At 37.9% G+C, this 10814-nt stretch overlaps 1 protein-coding gene and 1 non-coding gene across 3 annotated transcripts; both read right to left on the bottom strand.

The window, feature by feature from the left end:
• Nucleotides 1–233: 233 nt before the first annotated feature.
• On the bottom strand, nucleotides 234–10205 carry selenow2a (selenoprotein W, 2a). 2 transcript variants are annotated; one of them, XM_026916916.3, is made up of 4 exons: nucleotides 10046–10205; nucleotides 8443–8540; nucleotides 8275–8351; nucleotides 234–698 (listed from the first exon to the last, which is right to left on the bottom strand). In XM_026916916.3, exons 1-4 carry the CDS (start codon nucleotides 10072–10074, stop codon nucleotides 618–620), a joined length of 285 nt encoding a protein of 94 aa, XP_026772717.1. In that variant the 5' UTR covers nucleotides 10075–10205; the 3' UTR covers nucleotides 234–617. The 2 variants fall into 2 exon arrangements, with proteins under 2 accessions (XP_026772717.1, XP_026772716.1); XM_026916915.3 differs by lacking the exon at nucleotides 234–698 and adding an exon at nucleotides 5522–6826 and having other exon boundaries at nucleotides 10046–10204.
• LOC113528661 (5S ribosomal RNA) lies at nucleotides 4845–4963 on the bottom strand. Its single transcript, XR_003402976.1, has one exon. It is a non-coding gene; the product is annotated as a 5S ribosomal RNA (ribosomal RNA).
• Nucleotides 10206–10814: the final 609 nt, after the last annotated feature.

Here is a 10814-nt window from a genome sequence, read left to right on the forward strand (position 1 = left end):
ACAGAACATTGTTACAGAATAAAAGGGTTGAGCCTATAAACACACACACGCACACACTTCTGTTTGAAGTTACATGCATCGATTTATTCATTTATATGAACAATTCAGGATTTTCATCATTCATTATTACTTCTTACATGACGAAGATATTTAGATTTGAGATTTCATAGAATAGGAAAATAATTATTTAAAACTAAAATATGTTTAAAATAAAGAAAGAAAGACAAAGAAAAGAAATAACTGCATCTTTATTCACTTTGAAGCGTGCAGGTAAAGAGTAAGACATTTGCACATGGTTTGCATAGGATGGGGAAGCAAATTTAATGTAGGATTACATGAAGGAATTAAGTCCTGCCAATCCCACTGCCCTGTCCCTCATAGTGTCCTTTTGTCTCTCTGCTCCTACAATAGAGGGCTTTGGAATGTAGGCTTCATACCATAACCTTTCATATTTTCAGCTACAGCAATCATGTAAGTCCAAAAAGCCCAGAGCAGGAGCAGAAAAAAAAAAGACACAAGGGGAACTGAAAATCTAAACAGTCCGAGTGACATAAATCTTACGAAACATTACGAGATGTGGTTATAGAAGCAGTGGGCAGGGGCTAAAAGTCAGCAGGTTAGGAGATGACACACTCTTTAGAGCTTCTAGTGAGCTTCTCGGGCTTGCCATTCTGAGCCTGGAAAACCGCAGCCACCACCTGGAGAGTTGCAGAGAAGAAAAGTTACACTGCAAATTAAACATGGTTATAAATTACAATTAAAGACACACAGAAAATAGAAAAACAGAACGTGAGCCTAGATTCGATTCTACCAAATGGGAAATGACTCGACTGAATAGGAACAAATCGTCATTAATCAAGAACGAATCTCACTGGACTCACTATGCTTCTAGCACCATAAAAATTGCGAAGTTAAGCAATAAATAAGGCAAACAAAATTAACTAAAGCTAAATTGCTTTGGAAAGTATGGTTAAGCATACATTGTGACTAAGAGATAAACGACACACTGCAACACAGTCTGCCTCTTAGTCACACTTACATCGGCTTCATAAGGAAATCCTCCCATCTCTAATTTGGAGAACACAAGATGGCCATCGATCTCAATCTCGAAGCATGCTGGTCAGAAAGAAAGACAAAAAATTACAAAAATTGTGTCACTGTGCAAATACTTCTGGACCTGAATGCAGGTGTCCACAATCTTTTGGCTGTTTAGTGCATCTTCACTGCTATTAGTGTTCTTTTCCTTTCCTTGATCAGAATAATAATTTATTACCCAATACTGACATTTCCCCTTCGTGCGACACAGTTTGTTAATCTTTAATTTATGACCAACTATTGCTTTTATTGTTTTTAAGCTTTTACAATCATTAATTCTAAAGAGAAGGTGTGTAAGAGACACAGATGGCTTACATCTCCTCCCCACAGTCCCGTTCACTACTGCGTCTGGAACTTTGGCTATGATGGCGCGCTTCAGGCTTATGAAGCGCCGGTCATAGCCTCAGCTTCCACTGCCGGACACACACACACACACACACACCAAAAAACATACCTGTCAGATATTAAAATGACTTTCCTCCTATTTCCTCTTAACTTTGTACCACACTGATAGTTTGTTTTGCTAGTCCAGTGAAGCTTGAAGCTTGTATGAGAGTTTAAACATGGAACCAGCTAACAATTTTTGGTTCCCAGAACGTTCTCAGAAAATACGTGTTTAAGGTTTGTGTTTGGTAAGTTTTCTTTATGGAAATAGAACTTTTTTTTTTTTTCAGTTTTGCATAATGTTCTCTTGACATCCCCCTAACATTATCCTAATGTTCTCTTAACATTACCTTAATGTTCTCGTAACGTTCTCTTAACGTTCCCCTAACCTTAACGTCACTGTAACGTTCTCTTAACCTTCCCCCAACATTCTTTTAACATTCCCCTAATGTTCTCTTAACATTTCCTTAATGTTCCCGTAACGTTCACTTAACTTTCCCCTAAAATCCCCCTAACATTCTCTTAACATTCCCCTAATGTTCTCTTAACATTTCCTTAATGTTCCCGTAACGTTCACTTAACTTTCCCCTAAAATCCCCCTAACATTCCCCTAATGTTCTCCTAACGTTCTCTTAACATTCCCCTAATGTTCTCCTAACGTTCTCTTAACATTCCCCTAACAGTCCCCTAACGTTCTCTCAACGTTCCCGTAACGTTTCTCTAATGTTCTCTTCACCTCAGTTGTCATCATTTATTTTACATATTCATACACTGATGCATCATTAATCATAAATAAAACAATCAGTCTATATTAATAAATGATCAGCGCACAATCCACGGTTTAATTGTTTACATAAAATAACATAAACCATGAATCTCGGGACATTAAAAAACAGTAATTATCATTTAATAAAAAAAAAACAAAAACATGAAAACATTTTCATAGATAACATTTTGAAAGAACACTGATTAAAAAATAAACTGCAGCTGTAAAAACTGATACATTTGTCAACTTCTGATCACCACCGTCATCTGCAAACTTAACACAGAAGTGAAAAAGGCATCAAACAAAAACAATGAGATAAAACAGAACAGGCGGATTAATCTTACCAGTATTCGACTCTTACTGTCACTACCATTTCGCGTCTCGGTGTGTTCACTCCGCTCGCAGCTGCTTCCTGCTCTCTAATGACACAGCTGCTCTCTCCACTGATTGCTCACGTTCACGTAACTGCGTCACTCAGGTGCATCACGGCGAGCGAGCGAGCACGCGCGCGCGCACGCGCACACGCACACAGAAAATCAGGGGGAAAAAAAAACAACTGCTACATAAAATAGACTACTAAGAGTTCACTTCCAATACTCTAATATTTATTAACCTTACTCATTTTATTTTATTCAACTGTAGGCTAAAGTTAGATGTCCTTAAATGTGAAGTTTGTAATGTATAAAAGTAAAGAATAGAACACTTGGGGGCGTGCTTCTTCCATCCATCCATCCAACCCATGGCAGGTCACAATCACACACACACACACACACACACACACACAATTTAGGAATGCCAGTCATCCTACATTGCATGTCTTTTGACTGGGGGAGAAAACCAGAGTACTCGGTAACTCAGTAACCCCAAAGCACGGGGAGAACATGCAGACTCTGTACACACACGGAGGAGGTGGAATTCAAACCCCAATCCCTGGAGGTGTGAGATAAACACACTAACCACTAAGCGGCCATTCCCCCCATGCTTCTTCTTATAGGAAAATAATCAGTGATGGGGTGGTGTGATGTGCGAAGTTAAGCAATAAATAAGGTAAACAAAATTAACCAAAGCTAAATTGCTTTGGAAAGTATGGTTAAGCATACATTGTGACTAAGAGATAAACGACACACTGCAACACAGTCTGCCTCTTAGTCACACTTACATCGGCTTCATAAGGAAATCCTCCCATCTCTAATTTGGAGAACACAAGATGGCCATCGATCTCAATCTCGAAGCATGCTGGTCAGAAAGAAAGACAAAAAATTACAAAAATTGTGTCACTGTGCAAATACTTCTGGACCCGAATGCAGGTGTCCACAATCTTTTGGCTGTTTAGTGCATCTTCAGTGTTATTGAAAATCAGTGATGTGGCCCATCCGAATGTTGATTATTTCCCAATAACAGAACATCCTGAAGTGTCTTATTCCATTTATACCACAGCAATTTGCCATCTATTCTTTTCTCTCTCTTGAAGTTACAGTAATAAGACAAAAAAAAGTAATGTTACTAAGAAACCAGAAAGTCCTCTGTTCTAAACACTCCTGTGGTGGAAAACTTACTCCTGCATTACAAAGCACTGACACTGGAGACTCCTTCCATAGATTTTAAATAATCGTCTCCTTTACCATGTCAACAATTTGTCCATAGATGTGGGAAGGTTGCAGCCCCCCAAGTCCCTATTCTGCACCACTGTCAGAGCTGCTGTGATAGACAATTAATCAACACCTACTGAGCAATCACAGTCTGTGATTTACAATGTAGCAATCTAGTGATATAAGGAAGTATGTATCTGAATGTGGAGCTCTGAATTGCTCATGAAAGTCCCAACTATATATATAAATAAATCTACTTACATAAATATATTTCTGTCTAATCTGACCAGTATGATTGATTTGTTGGTGAAATTAGGAGCCATCATATAGTTTTATGATGCTTTTTTATTGATCCTCTAGAGCAAGAATAGTCGATATACAGCCACTTAACGTGAAAGGGAGTCAGAGCATGTGTATTTGGAGATATTGTGGTATGTTGGTTGTTTCTCAATAGTTTTACTTCCCGTATTCGTTTAAGTCAACAGCACTATTTGCCTCCATACAGAAGAATGAATGCTCCTCTATTACATTTGCTCTGACACAACTCTGCTTTCTTCACCTCAGGATTCTTCAGGTTGGGGAAGAGGAAGGCTTGTGACATGTTTTCATTGCAATTGCAGTTTACCTCACAGACAGCAGAAAGCTCGAGAACTCTTAGGAAGAAATACATTGCTGCAATAATCTATAGCAGGATAGTATGCTTTTTTTTTGTAAAAAAAAGCATAAAACAGGGAATTTGAAAGAAAACGGAAGCACACATATATTTATACAATTTTTCCAAAATAATATTAGCTATAAAAATAACTTTTTAGTTTTACAAAGCTAATGTAGTTTACGGTGAAATGCTGTGACCTGAAATCTTTCTTATTTTTCAGCAAAGAACTTATTTATGCATGTGTGTGTATGTATGTATTTCTTTCTTTATTAAGTGTTTCAAAATTTAAGCCATTTTTTTCTACCCAAACGACATGTAGTTCTGAGAAAAGAAGGAAACAATGGTCAGACTGAAAAGCTTACAGCACCTGGTATTCCCAGGCGGTCTCCCATCCAAGTACTAACCAGGCCCGACCCTGCTTAGCTTCCGAGATCAGACGAGATCGGGCGTTCTCAGGGTGGTATGGCCGTAAGCGAAGACCGAGTGTAAAAGCCGCCTATTTAAATAGTGTAACCAAGCTGTTGGTCCCTATTCGTTATTACTCTCGATTTAAATTCACGTCTAAGCGTAGACTTTAGCTAGTGTACAGTAATTGGAAAAATGTCACTAATATGTTATATATACTATAGGATAGTAAGATTTTTACTTCCACAGCCTTTTTACTTCAGTGTTTTCTAGTCTGGAATTCAGGCTTTGCAAGTGTGGACCAGGTTCACAACTAATTGTGAAAATGTCGAGAAATCAGAGAACTTGGGCTGGAGATTTGGACAGCTTCTACTTTGCGCTACACGACCAGGCCCTTCAGTGAAGATTCTTGGGTAGAAAATTCATCATTAGTAGAGAGAGAGAGAGGGGAGTTTATAAGAAGTAAACCAGGAAAAAGATGCAGCTGCAGTCCAGTCGTGGTCTTTCTCCAAAAGTTCAGTTATTTTACAACTCCATTTATCACCAGATAGCTGCATTATTGTCAGGCAAGTTCTTTTTTTCCACCCAGTGGTGACATCAGGCTAGGAAAAGATAAAACTCCATACCAACTTTCAACAAATTTTTATTCAAGCATGTTGCAGGTTATGACATTTGGAACTTTGGCATAAACAAAATTAATTGAGAATCAGGGTGGGGAGAAACTCAGTTTTTTGAGGCAAAATGGCTTCCACATGTGGATGATTCAATGAGCTGGAAAGGTAAAAGGACAATCTGGGCTAGAGTCTGAGGTGGTAAGAGATAAGACAACCTGTGTTTAAGCTGCTTCAAAGTTAGACATTAATATTATTTGCTCTGTGATGCTGTCGTTGTGCAATCAGTCCCAAAAACAATGGCCCAATGTCATACGCAATAGCAGATGTCGAACACAGTAGCAGTCCACCATTTATGGTTTTGTTTGACAAAGATGTTATAGAGATTTCAAAACATTAGTTGAGTTACACAGCTTGCACAGACGAAACAGGCCTGACAAGAATGGACAAGAACTACATTCATGAGTTACCTCTGTCCCTGATAAGAACATCCTAACTGTAACTTATTAATTGTAATGGTAAAGGTACACAGCAGATAAAATAAATAGTCCACATAAGCAGCAAAGTGGTTTTGTTTGACTAGAAAATAGTCTTACAAAATCAGGAAACATGATGAAAAATCCATTTCAACATCCTAGCCAGGATAACAAATCTGCTTTGTGTGATTTGTTAAACGTTAACAAAGTTCTAAATGTTTACTTTTATTTCAGATCTCAACTATAATTATTACTCTAGCATGGGCATTAATGTGCCCTTATTTTATATTATCATCTATAATTAAATAGCTGTAATTGAAGAATCAAGGCAGCAAAAAGAAGGTAGAAGGTTCAAGTCTGATTTTAGTACAGTAATATGACGTTAAGGTGTCTTCCAAGACTCCATTAACTGAGACTTTACAACAAAGCTGTCTAAAACTCATAACTGTAAATTACAAAAAAAAAAAAACTGACAGTGTTAAATTTTACTTCAAATATTGTTAGAAAGCCTATTTTTTTCTCTTTTGACATACACATATCTATACTTCTTTAATGCACACTTGGATGTCTCCCCTTCGTCTCTGCTCCAGGTTTGACAGTGACTGGACTAAGAGCTTCATAGTGTAACTTTTAGTTTTTAGCTACACCAATCATGTAAGTCCAAAAACACCTCGTTAGAAGCAGAAGCGAAAGGAGACATCTGAGGAGCCATTACACACAGTTACATTGCTTAGTTTCTGAGGTAATCAAAAGCTTAGGAGTTAGAGTATGACACAAGGTGGGCGGCTCTTGGTGATCTTCTCCACTGGTTTGCCTTCGTGAGCTTTCTGGATGGCCTCCATGACCTAGAGAGGGGAAGAAAGGGCAAAAAAGAACGATGGTGTGAGATCAACCATGGAAAGTAAAATTCTAGAATCTGATTGGTCAAGTGTTGATTAATTTAATTTATACATGGTCTGTCTGAATACTCGATTCTGACTGGCTGGAAGGTGTGCGTTCAAATGCACAGGTAGTTCCAGTCAGTTTAATCACTGTTCTAAATTAATGCTCTGTCTATAAACAGTTGTAACCATAGTAACATACAGTTACAGTTGCATACAGTAGTTAAACTCACGGCTTCATTGTTAGTAGAGACGCGGCACAGATGCAGGTATTTCACACACGCACAATCGCGCTCTCTCTCTCTCTAATAACTATTTATTAATTCATTCGAATAAATGTAATCTTATCGCATTACTTTATCTCTGTGTATGATTTAGTACGGGCAGAATTCTAGATCTAACAATCTGTATATAAAATAACTAACAAAAAGTAACATTTTTTTAATCCTTTCAGTCAAATTTTGCACTGCAAACATCAGTGACAGCTTTAACTTTCCAATGCTGACAAGTGACCATGGTATAAGCGGGATAATCCACGGCTAGGTGTGCATTATACGATTCTAATGACCTGTAACGCACACCTAGCCTTGGATTATCCCTTACATAACAGCAGCTCTGACAGTAGTGCAGCTAAAACGCAAATCAAAGGTTTATATTAATGCGTTCGTTCTAATATATTGTTGTTTCTATTGTAACAGCTCACACAGGCATTTGTAATTGTTCATAATTGTTTTTTTTTGTTTGTTTTTTTTGTGAAGGAGATACTTAGCATTTTTTGAAGGTTTTTCTAGTGTCAGTGTTTGTAAGAGTAAGAGGTAAAGCTGTAAATTTTCTGAAACAAGAGAGTCTTCAGGAGGAGGGCTTTGTGGTCTCTTGGTAATATGACAAGCTGTGTGTTTTTTTTTTTTTTTTTTTTTATAAACTAAAACAGATCAAAAATGAGAGACTTGTGAGGGAACGACATTAAACATAACTATCAATGGATAAAAGCATGATGTTATGTTTTATTTTCATATAACAACGCACCCATTTTTTTCATATACATGAGCTTGATAGGAAAAAACTCCTAGCTTGACATAATCTAAGCAAGCAGCCTGTAGCTGCAATTAAAAGCAATTCTGTTGCTTGTAATGGTTTATTTATTGGTATTTGTGCTAATTGTTGCCCCCCCAACAGCTTCAGTAGTGTATTGCATTCTAACGATAGAGGCAGTCTTACATTTAACTTGTTTTGCTGTTGGTTAAGTAAACAATGTGTTGACTATAAAAATCCATGCTGAATGAACTGTCATGATCAGTGCAGTTAGTTTTTCCTAACTAACTATACCTATGAAATAAATAAACAGCTCAAATATAAATGTTTCAGTTGTGTTGATGTATGATATATTTATTTATCTGCTGATGGATACTCACGTCGTCTTCATAGGGAAAACCACTGGTTTCTAGCTTTGAGAAAACTAGCTGTCCATTGATCTGAATCTCAAAGCACCCTGAGAAAGTGAAAAAGTTGTTTCAGCCAAAATGTCTGTGAAACATTCTGCTCTTTAACAATAACACTGTGTAAAATCTGCATTAACGCACCTTGTCTGCCGACGAAGCCGGACACCTCCGCCTCAGGAAACTCAGCGACGACGACTCGCTTGAGCTCCTGATAGCGGGGCTCGTAGCCTCATCCGCCACTGGAGAAAGAGAAAGGAAGAGAAAATTAGACACTTCTGTGTGAGCAAACACATAATATTGTATAATAGGGGAATGGTTTATTGGATATCTTGGCCAGTTTATCTGTCATAATAATGGCAGTTTACATTTCAATTTCTTTAACATTGTTGCTCAGATTGTCACTCTCCACAATGCCTCAGTCTTGAAGAAGTTTTGTTTTCTCCAAACATAAGTCTCTCTCTCTCTCTCACATGTGTGTGTATATATTATATATATATATATATATATATATATAGTTCAAGTTTTGTCACATCAGTTCACAGAACACTGGAAACAGGTTCCTCGCTTCAACATCAATCTTATGCAACCTTTTTCTTCTGGTAAACTTAAACACAGTGTAGATCCACTGTCACTCTAGACTCTGAATTTATCACACACCCATTCACACACTACGAACGATCTGGAAATGCCAATGAGCCTACATCACATGTCTTTGGACAGGGGGAGGAAACTGGAGTACCTGGAGGAAACCCCTAAAGCACGGGGAGAGCATGCAGGCGCTGTGTGCGCAGGACGGAAGTGGGATTCAAGCCCCCAACCCTGGAGGTGTGAAGCAACTGTATAAAGTGCAGAATGGACACAGGGCTAAAAAAAAAAAAAATCCCAAGAATGCTGCTGTACCTGATACACTCATATCAGTGCAACACACACTTCATAGTCATGACCCTGTCAGTGTTACTGCTGTCCTGAGAAGTTATGCATGCAAAAATTTTTAACGTGTTCACAAATAGAAATGTAAGAGAAGAGATCAGGAAAATAGACAGTTCCACGGTTATGAGAGATGTATATGTATATCAAATGAATTATTCATTAGATTATTTTATAATGCTGTAATAAACTTGATCATTCAAGGGAACCACTTCAGTTAAGATGCAAATATATGCTTTACATACTGTTTCCTTGTTACAAACTTTTCCACACATTTTGCAAACGACACGGTACATTTATATTGATACTGATATTTTAATCACTGGATCTTTTAAAGGCTTGTTTTTAGGCCAGAGGAAACACGAGCTATAAATTTCATAACGTAATAATAAACTAATAAACAGATTAATGCATCTGGGTGTAATGATGCAATACGAAAACAAACCTGAGCAGCTAACATGCAAACACACACAGCCATGGAAACGGAGCTAGCAACAAGCCATGAAGTGACTGCATTTCCTACTTCATTTTAATTTCTAAAGCTGTTATACGTGTGTTTTTACAACAATTACCCCCCCCCCCCCACCCCCCCCCCCAAAAAAATATCCCCTAGTATTTTTTTTTTTATTTGAATAAAAATAACAAATAACGCTAGCTTGCTTACCGTATCTAGCTACTGTTTATGCTAACACAACACAAAAGGTTAGCTGACTAGCACCCTCTTTAACGGCACTGATTAACATCCCACTACAACAACACTTCATTTTATTTACCAGGAAAAAAAATATTTTCACATGAAAACATTTCTAAATCTTACCAATATTCCACTTGGATTTGTACACCCATCACCACACCTCGACTACAGCTCTCAGATTCACTTCCTGTCGTTTGAAGTTAACACAGCAATTTTGCGCTTCATCAGAGGCGGGATATCAAATGGCTCGTCCACTGATATTAGTGCACTACAGGCGGTGTAAAAGCAATTATTTCGTACCCTATGTAGTGCACTAATATGGGTAGTAGTGAGCGATTTGGGAAGCAAGCACAGTGACAAACGAGAGAACATCTAGCGCCTCCTGTGGAGTTGGAGAAAACTTGACAGGTGTCTTATTTAACATAGGGAAAAAACGAAGTAATAAATGAGTGAACAAATACAGCAATTATCGGGGTCCAAGCACTTTACGGCCTTTAAAGTCATGCGTAAAAATTTTGAACTTAATATTGTGCTAGCCTATAAGCACCTAACTCAGAGAAAAAGTAAGATAATTTTAAGAAATATCGGTCTTTATTAACCTTGTCTAACACCTGCTGAACACTGATTGGCTGATGGTGGCCATGTTTTTCAGGATTCTCAACTGTTTCTCAATTGTCCATGACACTGATGGGACCTTGGACAAAGACACTTCGTGCAAGATTTGAAGTCGATTGGACTAGTGGTTCCATATTTAGCACCAATTTCATGATTCATCCTGTTATAGCACCACCACGTTGGCCACATAGCTCCGCCATTTTGTGCATGTGATCTCAGACTGAGCCCATCCATAATTGTGGTGAAAGTGTGTCATTCCATTCAAGAGTTATAGCCA

The sequence above is a fragment of the Pangasianodon hypophthalmus genome, chromosome 13 (genome assembly GCF_027358585.1).
Source record: "Pangasianodon hypophthalmus isolate fPanHyp1 chromosome 13, fPanHyp1.pri, whole genome shotgun sequence".
Lineage (NCBI taxonomy): Eukaryota > Metazoa > Chordata > Actinopteri > Siluriformes > Pangasiidae > Pangasianodon > Pangasianodon hypophthalmus.